A 15,935-nucleotide genomic window follows, 5' to 3' on the forward strand; every position below is an offset into this window, starting at 1 on the left:
GCAGTGCTGCACCGATTCGACCTGGCCAGTTATCCAATAAGACACAAATAACAGGACAAATAAGGAAACGAAATGTATGACGATTTCACTCAGCTTTTGTCAGTGAGGGAAAAATATGATGCAAAAAAATCTAAATGAAAGACTACCACAAACTGTAGTATTAATAAAAGCCCTGAAGAAATTAAAGCCTAGATAAGATAGATAAGCTAAGATAGTAGCGAGATAAGCAAAATTAAGATAATGGATAGGTGGCTAGATGGATACCAGATATGTCGATAGATTGAAATGAACTTCACAGTTCAAGTGTTGAAATGGAACGGGTTAAGAGTGCATTCCTAAGGCCTAAGCAGCTTAGCAACTAGACGTAACTTAACCTGAAGGCTTACCGCGTTGGCGGCACAGTTCCCTCCCCTGTTGACAACAGAGTAAAAGAATGCAGAGAAACAAAAGCAAGCAACTGAAGACAGTGCTGTCCGTCAGTTGTAATCTACCCTCAGTGGTCAAAAAAATACGAGCGTCACCCTATCGAGCACGTGCCAGAAATCCCGCACGCAAACTGTGACTGACATGATGAGAGTGAGAGACCGGAGGGGTGAGTCACAAAGTGAAACATGGCAGTGTTGTTAGATGTATCAGCTGTTCTGGTATGTTTGAGCACGTACAGATGGTAAATGAGCAACTAAATATGATTTACCTGTTTACATTGCGTTGACATGCTGGTGCTACATACATTTGTATATTTTGTATCTTAGTCATGGGGGAAATGAAGATTCAAAATTGCTTCATGAAATGGCACTCTGTTCAACATTCAGCTGAGAGTACACGGAAGACTCACACTCCTAACATTTAGCTGAGTGACAATATAACTAAGTATATCTGTTTTTCTACACCCTCCCTCTCTCTCTCCATATGAACGTGAACGCTTTACAGCAGGAAAGACAGGTAATGGGTGTCTGAGAAGAGAAAAATCAATTACGTCCTTTAATGAATGAGTTGTTTCTGGTAATTAAAGCTTTAAGTCTCTACTCTGTGAGTGTACATAAATAATGCAAAGTGCAATGATGTGTCAATATGACAAACATTTTGACATGTAAACATGACTTTTGTAACGACTGTACTTTCGCAACACATGATAATAAGAATATTAAAGTTGTCACCATTGAATCATTTTTGAATCGAGAAAAAAAAAATAGTTTCCATATAAGTGTAAAATCATTTTCCCAAATACTGTTTATAGACATAAAAAAAGAAATCATTAGTGAAAATAACCAACTACTTTGGATCGAAACATGAAGTTCTAGATGAGCAAAGATTGATTACCAATAGAGTCTTTTTTTAAGCAACCTCGATTTCTTGTGAAATTTGGTGTGGAGGTCGCTATGTTAATTATTTATGTGCAGTATAATTCAGTATTTGCAGAAATACCCCGATAAATAGACTGCTTTTATTATGGAATTTCACACTTGATGGGTAAGCAGGCACGTCAGAGACCTTGCATAAAAACATAAAACGGTTATTTTCATTTACACCTAAGTCATGAAAAAAAAAGGAAAACAAGAGGATTCATCAGGTTTGGGGGGGAACAGTACTCTCCTGAGGAGTAAAACTCGGTTTTATTGAAAGGTAAAGCTTTGTTGAAGCTGCGAGTGCACTGAACATGAAGGCTGTCTGTCTTTACATTTCCTTGGATCATTTGGCAGTAAAATAATTGAGGAGCAAATTGCTGAGAATTCTCGTCAGTGAAACCGGGCCAGACTTGCCTTACGTAGTACGTATTTGTTCCTCTCGCTTCCCGCTTCCCTTCCCTCCACATAGTACCATTTTTTTTCCCTTTCCTGTCTTATCACTGCTTTTTTTTTTTTACTTGTTGCTTTCTTTCCAGGCCCCCGGGGAGAGTGACACCCCTCCTGCATGCTATGCCGGTGAAACATTAGCCTCATCTGATACCTTAAACCTGAAAGAGTGTGACCAGTAAAGCGATGAAGGCATGTCATCAGCAACGCCCACGCGCACACACACACACACACACACACGCACTCAAAGCAGTCACGCTACAACTGCCTGTGTCCTCTTGAAACACAGGGAGGCTTGATATCACCCTGTCACTCGCTCTGACTAATAGAGATGACTAACACATGAACACACACAGACGCTACACAAACACAACCATCTTGGAGCCGTTTGGAGCCAGTCACTAGACTCAAGAGACAGACTGGCAGACAGAAACACATACACACGCATGCAGCATTTATCAACACTTTCAATCAACAGTCAACAGCATCGACTGCAGACAGTTTTACACAGCAAACAAATAACATAGTGTTTAGCAGATTACTATTTGGTACCTACAAATGTGACATGGGAAATGAGGAAAGAGAGAAATAATGTCTGAGTTGTTTTGTCACAATTGTAGTCAGAGTTTTGTTCACAATTTGCCAAGAACCTGGGGGGGGGGGGGCAGGGGGGATTGTTATTGCAAACCATACTCTAAGAAAATATGTGGAAACAGCACAGCCAGAAGGAAAAATAATGCTATTGTCACTTTTTCAGCATGATAAATGTGTGTGAACAAGCTATGTGCAAATGTAATGGGTCAAATAACGTTTCAAATGAATCAAAAAATTAATTTACAGAAAATATGTTTATAAAAAAACAACAACAGCTAAGCATAGTCGCGACCGTGACATGCCTGTGATTGGGAAAATTACTTTTTTTTTTTTAATGAAAACAAGTGTTAAAGCTTATTTTGTCAATTTATAATCCAAACTTTAAAGTATGCTGCAGAAATGCTGGTAAATAAATGGATCCTTTGGATTTACTTAAATCTGACATGTATAGGCACATTGGTTGCAAATTATTAAAATGAAATGAAATGTATCATCATGTTTTTCTTTGGAACATTTAACAACATAAAACTAAAAACGGATGTAAAAAAAAAAAAAAAAAAAAGAGGCACTGGTAACTAAATCCCTACTAGCAGATTGAAAAGGGAAGGCTAGGTTCCCACAGGTCACATCGTAGGTTAAGGGTCATTGTTCCAGTCATCTACTGAGCCTCACATATTAATTACCTGCTGACCTATCGGATACATCTTAAAAAACATCAAATGTGAAAGTAAAGTGTTTTTTTCTCTTTCCTTTCATCCTAAGAGGTTGATACGGAACCTGCCAGTAGTGAACATCTATGAGAAAGCAAGGTGAAGTGAGGTTGTCGCCTTAATCGAAGAATCCCCACGCCTTGAGGTGGACAGAGATTTCAGAGGTCAGGAACAAACAACCCCTTGGAAAACCGATCCACAAAGCTGACAAGAACTTAAGAATGCCTGGAAGGCCCTTAGCCACAGATCGCCCACCACCACCACCTCCATCAATACCTTTCTGGTAACATAATGGGTAGTCCTTCCACTTCTGCCCCTAGCAGCCGACTAGCCTTGCAGTTATGCATTACAACCTAACTGACAGACTCTCCTCCTCTGTGCACAGACAGCAGCAATCAACCCTCAGACACTTGCATGAGTTTCATCATTGGTCCCTGTGGTTCAGACATGCTTAATCCAAGGACGTAGTTGGGGGGGAGGGGGGGGGGTCTGCTCGGATCATATAATAAACTGCAAAATAAGTGTGGAGAATCTTCTGACCATGTTCACAAAGTGTGTAACCGCTTTATTCCACTATAACAGGATTTTCTCCATACATCGTCACTGAAAGCCTGCACTTCATGATTTGACTTTAATTGATAGAAGCGGGAAGAAAACGGTGAAAAAAGTTGTCTGATGATGACAAATTACCAAATATAATGGAATGATCATTCCACTTACAGTGGGAATTATGCATGCTCCTTGTTCTGATGAGATTTGAAAAATGGGTTATGTTAAGGGCAGAGCATTTAGTTGAACAGCCTTTTTCTGAGGGTGATTATCCATTTCAAAAACAATGGACTTGAAAACTACCCCTCAAATGTAAATATGCATTCTATTTTATACAAGAAAAAGCTTCCAATACAATGTGGTTTAATTAAGCATTAATGTTAACAAAAAACTAACAATAAGCTTCTTGTGAAGAACAATATTGCACTAATATAGCATGTGTAAAAGTGATTAGAGATACACCATTGGAGCTTGGAAGTCTGTTGCTTATTTTTTTTATTCCACACAGCTATTACACAACTTTCAAGGATTTTCCAAGGCTTATCGCACATTATTTGTAATTTCCACAGTTAGATGTTTTTTTCCGCTAGGATGCCGAATGAAAATGTCTTTAAATAGTATCTAAAAATATAACTTCAAAAACCTATTACATTACTGCCTTATAGTTACCATGGAATTCCACTGTTGAGGATGTCACGGAAGGAGCTCCGATGTGTGTCTACATGTTTTTGCTGATTAGAGAGGCCAGAAGCATTTAACCCTTCATGACCTCCGCACTGTTGGTGGCATGAAGCAGAAAAGAAATATATATATATATTTATCTCCTGTCATGTGTGAGTCAAGTAGATAAACCCTGACCTTGCACTGAACAAGAGCTGGTCTGTCTCTTGCTTTGTGGTTAAGTTCTTTTGGTCTGACAAAGCACTAATTGTGAGGCTCCTAACCCAAGCACCTGTCAACCTACACACGCAAGCACATACACAAACTCACGCACACTCAGAGAATCCCCTTTCAGTTTGAGTAGTCAGCTTTGACAGCGCACACCTTGGTGAAAAGACAAATGAATTAGTCACTTGATGACTCAAACATTCACACAAACAGATTGGCATTTTTAATATTTTCTAGATCCTCTAAACAAGTCTACATCTGGAAGAAAAACTATCCAGACACTTGGATTTCTGTATTTAATGCACACACACAAAGATGACTCGCACAGCAGAGTAGTCTACCAGTATAAACAAGATCATATGATGAAATGCACTGAGTGTGGTAAGCTTGTGTGGGTATCCTTAGACATTTGTCACGGACTCTTAGGATTAGTGTCACTGTGTTGAATTTCATCGGAACACTAAAATGACAACTGGAGACAGTGGAGGAGACCTCTACTAGGCCAAACAATCGCCTAAGACACAAATCAACACACAGAGACAAGAGTCAATGTTAAAGGGGCATCGGTCCTGAGCAGAAAAAATTGAATCGTTAAGTCTTCAGCCCCAATGAAAGATAGACCGTGACGAATCAGACACCTAAAAAACTTAGAAGACAGGCTTGACAGACGGTCGGAAAAAGAGAAAAACATGCCATAGCACTGACACAGGAGGAAACTCTAAAGCTGACAAATTCTAAAGCGAAATATGGGGACTGTAAAAGAGTCAAACATTGGAGTTTAACATCCCAATACCAAATAATGTTTCAAACTTGAGGTTGGTAATCTAAACTACAAAGACCAGATGGGTCAAGATGACTTTTTACACGACAAGTTACTAAATGAAACCAAAAACCACTAAAACCAAACCAAGTATTATATGGTGCAACAGTACAAGTAGGAAAAGTACAAATACATACGTAATATTTAAGCAATCCACAAATGTGTAAAATAAATAAATATAAACAAAAAGATAAAAACTAATAATATAATGCAGTGATCCATGATGTGAATATCAATGTTATGTGTCATTACTGTACCTTTCCGCATGTATTTAACTGCTGACTTACGTTGACCTACAAGTTACCTCTATACTGTATAGATACAAACATGTACTGAATTGTGCAATAAATGGATTTCACTTGCTTAGGGCAAGATATAAATGCCTTAACGTATTTAATCTGCAATGGCAGAATAAGTTAGATAAAAGATAATAGCAAACGGCCAGAATAACTGTCATATTTCTCAACTAAACACCGTGCTGAAGCACAAATACCTCATACACCGCTTATCTGAAAACATGCTTGCTTGCCATTTAATTCCTGGGAAAGCCTTACTTAAGGATAAGAGGTTATCATCTGGCAACAGCAATAACATCCTTGCATATAATATACACGTGCTCCCAAATCACTCTGTAATATGAAAAGATTTGAGCCAGATATAAGCCATAAACCCATTTTCATATGAATCTCTTCATGTCGTATTATCTTGCTGATATTTAAGCACAGCAACAATCAATCACGGTCAAACTGATTATTTTTACATACAATGTGCATTATAGTTTAGTTTGTCCAAGGGGGATATGGCTTTAGAGGTATATATTGGGACTGAAGATTTGGAGGGGAGATTGTTGTCAATGATGTCACTGCGCATTTTGAAAACTAAATTAATATTCAGGGGTTGTATTGCCTCGTGCAGAGCAGAAACAGCTAAGAATAGCATTATCAAAGGGAAATACTGTCTAATGAAAGGAAGAACCTTAACTCCAGGCATAAGAACAACAAATCTGAGTAAAGTAGTGTGAACAAAAGAGCAGAGTTTGAGAAGATAAGATGGCATAAAGTATGTGTAATCCTGTGAGAGTGCTAAGATGTACGGAGTGTGCAAATGTCGCTGTTAGATGAGACACTATTCTGAATATATTAAGGATCTTCTCGCTTTTGTTTTATGTTGAGGCAGTTATACCCCTGCTGCTCCTAAGTTCTGTTTATGATGTTTGGTTTATTCCCTTGATGACTGCTGGGCAGTCTCCTGCAAACCTAGAGGTGACACTGTGACGAATTGCGTCATGCTGAACAAAGATTTCCAACCCGTACTACAAGAAAACTATAAGATACATTTGATTAAAGTCAGAAAATCTTGTCTTCGGGATTTAAATATAACTATTAAAAGGTGTACTAAATAGCAACAGTGATGGAAGAAGACATCATCATTAAGGTGATGTCTCCTTTCAAAACCATGAGTCCACTAAAGGGCAAAAGCTTGACTTACCGCTCTTTCAAGAAGTCAACCACTCTTCTGAAGTCATCAATGCAATACTCTCTCTTCATGTCCATGAGTACGCTGTCTGAGGCTGATTGCACAGGAACATGAAGGAAGGCATAGACACGCGGATGATTCAATATCTTCGCCATCTCCTAAAGACGAGAAATGAAGGGTACCATTTGTTAAATGTTTCAAAAGATTCAAGAAAGTAGGAGGCTCACAAATGTATTCATGTGTTTACCGGGACTAATAATTATGATGATGAAAAGTATTTTTTCGCCTCATTTTCTAATGTTCATTTTTGTAAAACCAAACGCAAAAAGATTTGGGACTGTCACTGCAGTATGTTGTTTTTTTGTAAAAACAATCGGTTTAAAATAACATGCTTTTTAATATGCCATATTAATTAGGATAGTTTTCAGGGCTATTAATTTTTTTTCGAACCATAATTTCCACAGCTAAAAGGCTGGAGAGGGCACAGATGTTAAATTTGTCTGATGGACATCATCAAGGTGGTATCATTAGCATGTTAATCACCACAAGAAGGGGAGAGAGAAAAGGAGAGGGAAGAATAAAATGATTTAATGATTCCCTACAAGAATGTGCTGATTGCAGTCCGTCTTCTCATTAAGACCTATTGAAGAAGGTTCCTACTTTATGCGCAGACAAACGCACATGTACACGCACGTACGCGCGCACACGTCCTCACACAGACATAGAGAGCTCAGTCACAGTGCACCGTAGGGGGTTGACCACTGCAAGCTCCAAATTAGAAAGAATTAATTTGGATGGGGAAAAAAAGCTGCTTGATTGGTGACAGAAATCAGCTTGCTACAAGTGTGAGAGAATATATGTATGTCTGTGCATGTGTGTGAGAGTGGGTTAAAGAAAAACAATTCAAGTACATCATAAAATAATGTTTGCTCTTGTACTGTGTGGAGAACTGACAATCAGTATTTCATTTCAAAGTGCTCCCAAACTACTCTGCTTAGAGTGATTTGATTATTAACAATTTTTTGGTCTTACCTAAGTTTTACATTGTCAGAAGAGCGACTGACCATCTACTTGCAAGCAACCTTAACATTAGTTTTCTTCCTTCTTTTAGACCAAAATATGAACTGATAACAGAAAAAGAAACTATTGGATATACAGCCAAAAGAAATTCATGAAAAACTGGAATATGTAAAGTAGCACATATGGTTGCGGTTATTTCCGTGTAAGAAAAATAATGTATGGGAAAAAAGCCTCACCTTGAAAAGAAAATCGTGTTGAATTTACTCAATGTCATTTTGTCAAATGGTTGCATGAAATAAGATCTGTGGGAATGCAAACACTATTGCTGGATAGCAAAAACATTTTCTAGTTGGACAATGTTAAATATCAACCAGGTATGCTGATAAACTCATTTTATTATTATTAAATATATATATTCTGTATTTAGTATAGGAACATATAAATATGTGATGATGCAATCTCTCAGGCTGACAACGCTGTACTGTCTTGATTGACTGGACAGCGACATCAAATTGTCATCATCAAAACATCAATGCTGAAGTGTTCACTTCATATTTATAGGTTTTAGTGCCAGGAAGTGTCCCAGTGTTTTATTTAATTTTTTTGTTTTCTTTGAGTTATTTCATCCTTCTCGTCTGCAAGATGATTTTTATCGTACAGTTAACTCCTAACTCTTCTGTCACTTCATACATCTGAGATATTTAAAGATCAAACGGCTCAACTTTGTACGGCTCAATTTTGTTTTGTTGTAAATGTTCAAGCCCAATTTTGTTGAAATTGGGGTTTGTATGTGGTGGGCGTGTTAAAATGATTGATTACAGGGTCACCGGATGAATTCAAAGATGGCTTTTAGATTCCTGAAAATTGTTCAACACTAGCTTATATATGGATATATAATTTTTTATCATAATACTAGTGTCACTTGGGTGACTTCAAAAGAACAGACATACATTGAAGTGTGTGCTCTGAATCTATGCTAAATTTTACAATACGTTATCAAAAAAATAGAACACGTCAAAGAAACCATCAGAGCTCGTGTGACATGCATGTCCAGTGTGAGTGTAATCAGCATGTACAGGTCATAGTACGAAGGCACACTGGGACGAAGCCAAACTGTCGCCTTTAGCACTTGTGAACTGAGCTTAGTGAGCTGTCAATTATTTTGATGAGGAGAGTCATCTGTCTGGAGGTCAGCAATGGATACCAGGGTAGAAACTGGATCCATGCGTGTAAACTCCTTGTTTCTGCGTGGCTATGTTCATCGTAGTGTTGTTTTAGTATGCAAGCGGCATACATTATTAGGCAGTGCAATATGTTGCAGTCAAGATACCCTGGATGACTCTGAAGGCAACTGCAGGATTAATCCATAAGGGGAGGAATTTTCATTCACATGAGCCATTTATCGTGTGTGTCTGCATCCCATCCTCCAATCATTATCCACAATCCTGATATGAATCTCTGTCGTTAGCAATCCCTGCAGAGAGCAGGCCTTTTTAGTGCTCACGGACACTTTTGCGAGTCCGCAGAGAAAAAGATGTGGCGATAACGACAGCACGTTCAAACATCACCTCGTGAGCTGATGATCTTTTTCCGTTAAATTGTGGTACAAGTACATCTTTGAGGATGAGTTGTGATTATCAGTTTCACATCGGTATAACAGTGTGTCACTTTTTCCCTCCCTGCCCCATGAAGCCTATCGTTCTCGCTCACGCGAGCGAGACACAAAACCCTTTCATCTTCGCTATATCAGCTCTGATAAACACACAAATCGGAAAGGTTCTATCTTAACTGCCTTAGCTCAAAGGATCTGATATCTAGCCCCTTAAAATCAGATAGCACTGAAAGGAACAGACAGTATACGGTAGGCAGGGAAAAAGGGAGGGGGGGGGGTAGAAAAACACTAGGTTGAAAGATCTCATACTAACTTATACGTCTATCCTCTATTTCATAAAAAACAAACAAACTGCAGTCTTTTGTTTTCTTTAGAAAGTTATCTTCTGGGGATTTGACTGTTGCTCTCTGAACCAATGCCTTCCTGTGCTTGTCTGCAAGCTTACATTACAGATAAAATGTATTTTCTAGATTTTGGGGGTGACAAAGAGAGAGGCAGTCTGTGGTTTGTTAGTTCAGGAAGTCCAGAACCCAGTTATATATGAATGGACTCACCCCAAGAATGTTATGGTAGATGAGAGATCTTGAAGGACGTAGGAGATCCCTTTGTAAATGTGTTTTTTGATCATTTGGCCAATGCTGAAGGGGAAAATTTATTATTTGTAGCTTGGGTTGAAATATTTATTTTGTGACAACAGCGCTGGAACTTGACTGGTGCACCTTATATATTTGGACACCTATACACAAACCCACAAGTTGTATTAAGTGGGTATACCCAAGGGAGTCTGAGGGGAACCATATTCTATATCTGTTCCCAGGATAGTACGTCAAATCCCACTTGGTGGGAAGTGCATTCAGCCGCAGCCAAGAGAAACTGAGCTTCTTATGATATTATACATCTCAAGGATCGTACTTAATTTTCCCATGAGGGTAACGTCAGCATTCAGCACCACACAGTGTGGTTACGATACATGGATTGTACAAATAAGAAAATCAATGGGACATTGTCATCACACGTTAATAGTGACTGAGGTGACTCTATTATGCATCTGAATCAGCTTGCAAAACAGTTTTGGAAGTAATTAAAAAAATACATACAGAATCATTTCAGTAATGTCTCAGGCTCCTTATTGGAACTATATTAATTACTTTTAAATGCATTTTGTTTGAAGAACACACAGTTAGTTTGACTTTTTAAGTCCAACAAAAATGTCAGGTTACAAAATATTACAGATCTCAAATGAATACATGCATGTTAAAGTTGTTTGTGTGTAAACCAATGATTTGCAGTTTCATTTAACTTTGGAACACTCATTTCACCAGAATAAGACCATCTGCTGTTTGGAAAACGGGTTCAGGACTACCAATGACAGTGAATCCATATTTATGTACTTTGTGTGTTTTGCATTGGTGTATGTTGGTGTCTATTTTACTTCATAGATTTAAAATGACAACAATATATAATTACTATCATTATTACAAAAACATTTGTATAATAAGATAAGATAAGATAAGATAGTCCTTTATTATTCCCTCAATGGGGAAACTCCTGTGTAAGCAGCAGTACACTTAACATACACGCACACAAGCATGCAGGGAAGGGGGTAAAATATTTAAAAAAGTAAAGATATATATAATTAAAAAGAAATATGGACAGTATGTACACAATACACTTTTACACAGTATACACAATATACAGTGGAGATAAGAAATTATTAGATGATAAAAAAAAAAACAGATTGATACCGGAGATTTGGTAGACTAAAGGTCATTTCATAAGTGAGCATATTTGTTTCACTTTGTATCATGAAATCCAAGATAATTCAAGTGCAACCCATGAGTTTAGTAACACTCTCAGCAGGATAAAAAAAACTAGATGCTGCCAAGTGAAGGGATAAAAATGGCCCAATTAAAACATTTTCTAAAAAAATGAAGAAAGGTGCCTGTGTCGGATTGCTGAGGCAGATGAAGCACAACTCGGCCTTCATCTACAGTGTTTAGTGAGGTGGAGCAAAATAGACAGGAAACAGCTGCACAAGATATTCGGTGGTTTGTTAAAACGGTAGGCGAAAGGCTTAAATGGTGAATGCATTCTTAAGGTGTTGTTTTTGCTCATTAAATTCTCTAATTATACTGAAAAGAACTCAACATTTTCAATCTCCAACAACCATGGCAAGCATAGTCTCCAGAAACCCTTTAAATTGATTACCATCATTCAGAAAACAAAGGACTATGAAAGAAGCCAGAGGTCATAATTTCGAGACGTATGAGAACAGTTTGACTGTGGGGGCTTCATTTGGTGTGGCGGTTCCTCACACAATGCAACATTAAGCCGCTAATGTGAAGAGGCCCCCAAAGGGTTCATTAAAATGAAAATGGTCGTGAAGTGTTGGCATCTAAGTGTGTGCTCATGTAGTTTGCTTGTGCGCAAGTCTCGGTGTGAAGGTGAAAGATGGGTGTGGGGAATTATTCCGTATTTGTTCACATGTGTGAGACTTACTATCACATTGGAATAAAAACTTTCTTATGATGCAATTTTAACATTTTAAAAGTCCATGTCATGGCATATGGGACTGCGAGATTTCTGTTAGAATAAAGCATAAAATGTAAAGTAAATTCCTCTGAGCTTGTATGGTCATTCATGAGCCCACTACTGCACAGCACTCTGTGTGGAATGTGTGAACAGCATATCTAATAGCTCTCTGGTCAAACTCCGAGGATCTTTGAGGAGGATGTTTAATGGACAAGAGCAATTTCATTCATCTCAGCCTGGCTGATTGCTGCAACGTACGAGGCTACTTTCACACCTCATTTGCTGCTACCATGCTCAATTCAATCACACGCGGGGCTTGCAAAAGCAGCCGCACAGGTAGCATCGTGTGCATGCGTGCACAGACACCTTACACGATCAAAGGATAATCTGGTGCACCTCTGACAGCCATTTAGCAATTCATTATCAGGTGGCTCAATGGACAGCTGGATGAATGGCAAAAAAAAAATCCGAAAGTGTCAAAATGGAAGAAAACGAGGAACAAAAATGTGGCATTTTACTTAAAACGAAAAAAGGAAAATACTGATTGCTGAATGCAATCAACTAAAACGTCAGAGAGCAGAGGACCGAGAGAGGCGACTCTGCCTGTAACTGCTCCAATCAGCAAATGGTATTGAGGATGTCTGACAGGAGGAAAAAAAAAAAAGAGAGAGAAGAAAAAGGCAGCGCATGAGAGGAAATTGCATGTTCTTGGGTGTCAGGCGGAGACAAGGCAGAGAAAAATGTGAGCGAGTGTGCTTGGAGGGGTGAACTTTTCAAAAGAAGAGAAGAGGTTACTTAACATTTTCAGTTTCAATCACGGCCATTTACTATGATGCTGTTTCACAGTATAAGCGCTGTTCTTTTTAAAATGAAAAGGGAGCAGGCTGTAATTTGGACATCACTCTATTTGATGACTACATCGACTTTTGGTCTTTATCATCAAACCGTTCTTATTGCTGTGATTACCACTGTCACGTAGAAAGTGGACAAACTGTCGCAATTAGAAGAAATGTACAAATTTAAAGGTAGGAAAAGGAGATGTTTTTATTAATTTTACAGGAAACAGTTAAGAGGGAGAGAGGATGCAAGTCTGTCATAAAGACGAGAAATCAGCTCATTGTGTTGTGTACATTTCACTCTTCAACTCGGCCATATTACAGAAAGCTGCCTCCAAAGGGATGTGCAATGTGATGTAGAATGAATGAATGAATGAATAAATGAACGAACAAATAAATAAATGAAATGAAATAAAATATAGAAATAGTAGAATACTCGATACATAGGCGATATCGACCAAATAATGATATACTAATCTGGTTACGTTTGAGAGGTTAATATTCCCTTGAAATTAAAAAAAGGATCTTTATCAGGTTTACTTTTTACGCCAATTAACAACCTTATAGTTTATGGTTGCTGCAGGCTCAAAAGGAGCAAACAAAAAATATAATTCAGCAAAAAGTTGACATTGGTGCCAATAATTAGATATCAACGTGGCGTTTACAAGTAGGTCAGCAAAGAGGGTTGTGGAAGTGGATAGGAAACAAATCAAGAAGTGAAGTGTGGGTGGAAGTTGAGTGAAGAAAGGGTAAATGGGGGACAAGAGCAACAAAAGGCAAAGATAAGTTGAAGATGATGACTCTCATCTTTTTTCTATTTAGGTTAATTGGCTGAGGAATTAAAAGAAAAAATATATAATTCAATGTGATGCACGGACAGTAACAATAAACGGGTTGCGAGCATATGAAATGATTATTAAAATACACACAGAGAGACTAAGATAGTGTGTCATCCGAGCATATTTCTAATTATCAGTTAATTGTTATTCCCTATCATTAGGAGGGTGGTTTTTAATTGTAATGTAGCCAAGCAGAAACCCTACCTATACATGTGGGGGACAATTAGCCACCTCCATTAACCCCTGGTTAATTACAACCTCCACTGCTACATCCCACAGCTCTGTTCTCACTCCTCTTTACCCCTCAAATCTATCCCCGGGCCTTCATCCCCATTTTCCTGTAGTTCTGTCCTCATTTTAGTTTATGATAGCCTATCAGTCTTAATTGTTTGATTCAAATGCATATACTGTAGGGTGTCAACTTTACAAGTTTGTCTTTCTTTTCTAGGTTAGAACTCCGTTTGAGTCCTCCATGTAATCTCTTTCTCCCTTTTTAATTTTCGCTTCAACATTTCCTCAGAGATTGATTGTAATTTCAAAAAGATAAGCACAATTGCTTCTCAGAAATGAGCAATCACATATTCATAGGCTAAATATGGTGGGGGACCCTGGAAAAGTAAACCTGTGTAGAAAACACCATCAAAACATCTTAAGACAAATGCAATTTTGGTCATCATAGCCCAAATAGAATACACAAAGTAGAAAAGAATGCTACAAGGATGACAATCAGCTTAATCATTTCAAAATAATTTTTAAAGTTGCATTTTACTAAAACTGGAAATAATCATTAATAAGTAGATTTAAATTATAAAATTATCATGAGGAACAGCTAATAATTTGAAATAAATAGTAACAATACCGGCAGAACAGTGGCCTGGATGTACCCTGCTTCTTGCTCAGAGTCAACTGAGATAGGATCCAGCACAGCCACTTGTTACAGTTTTTGGATGGAGAACATACTTTAAATTGTTAACTAATAATGTCTAGATGTTACTGACCACTGAACAAATTCATATAAGTTACTGACCACTGAACAAATTCATATAAAATAATGGAATTATTGTTTGACCACATCATGCATTATTGATTTATAGTAATTATCAATCTTGATTCATTCAAATTATTCCAACAAATAAGAGTCACATGTTAATCTATCCTCCACATTCCTTAAATATGTATTAATTTCTGATCCTGCCTCCCCAAAAACAATTTGTTGTCTGGGTTAGTAAGTCTATTTCCTATTGAAAATGGTGACTTCATCTACTGTTACCTCCGACCGAGACAATAGATGCAGAAAAAAAACACACAAAGATAGGATAAAAATTGGGAGATTTCAATGATAGTAAGTCAGACTGACAAGATGCATGGCAAAGAGCAGCCTGAACGGAGAGAGAAAGAGGGCATAACAATGTCCATTGTTCCATTAGGCAAGGCAATAATGACTGATAAAACGAGACTACTAAAGAGGACACAATGGTCCTTAATTGACTCATTAGTGAGAGAGGAGAATGAACTGCACTAATGAATGGAGGTTTGCAGCCATACTGCTTGCTAAGCAAAACAGAAAGGCATTTAGTTTATTAAATCTAGACAAAGCAATATTTGTCCACTAGAAGAGATAACAAAATGCCACAGGGACACCACAAAACAAAAAAAAAACAAAAAAAAATCTCTATACTCAGCTCTATTGTCATTATTATTTTTTTTTCCCCAAAGACGCGTTCTGACAACATCTCCTGGTACCCTTGCCATGAATTAACACAAATGTTTGTGGTTTTATGTACCTCAAGGTGTTCCAGGATGTAAGGAGGGTTGGTCATCCCGAGCCTAAGCATAGCCCCTTCAGGAATCTCCTCAACCAGCCTCCACAGTAGAGTGGGCAGGTCAGTCCCAATGTCTCGACCATAAGCTCCAGTGTCTTCGCTGGTCAGCCAGACTTCACACACTCCCTCTAAACAGACATAAAAACAAGAAAATATTGCAGACGTGAACAAAAGACCCTTTTCCATTGAACAACGTGATTCAATACAGTTAAGTGTAGTGTAAATATTGTGTGTCTTTTGTAAAGGATCCTAAATTATTGCGGCACCCATTTGTCGAGGGTTGCAGGCTCACCCTACATCAGATCAACAAACTGCCATCCCCTAATTAGCTGGCAGTAGACACACACAATCACACGCACGCACACACACACTCGAGGAATTAAGATCGTGTTCGTTGTTCAGTATACAGATAATATCCGCCTTGTACCGTGTCACGTCATCTT

At 38.1% G+C, this 15,935-nt stretch overlaps 1 protein-coding gene across 4 annotated transcripts in view; it reads right to left on the reverse strand.

Annotated features, from left to right (window-relative positions):
* cdkal1 (CDK5 regulatory subunit associated protein 1-like 1) overlaps positions 1 to 15,935 on the reverse strand; it is a 130,198-nt gene that overhangs the window by 40,886 nt on the left and 73,377 nt on the right. For all 4 annotated transcript variants that reach the window (XM_037273761.1, XM_037273762.1, XM_037273759.1 and 1 more), the window contains 2 exons: positions 15,454 to 15,620; positions 6,843 to 6,988 (listed from right to left, as the gene is read on the reverse strand). In XM_037273761.1, the coding sequence (XP_037129656.1) occupies positions 6,843 to 6,988; positions 15,454 to 15,620 (313 nt within the window). The remainder of the gene's footprint in view (positions 1 to 6,842; positions 6,989 to 15,453; positions 15,621 to 15,935) is intronic.

The sequence above is a fragment of the Syngnathus acus genome, chromosome 16 (assembly GCF_901709675.1).
Source record: "Syngnathus acus chromosome 16, fSynAcu1.2, whole genome shotgun sequence".
NCBI lineage: Eukaryota > Metazoa > Chordata > Actinopteri > Syngnathiformes > Syngnathidae > Syngnathus > Syngnathus acus.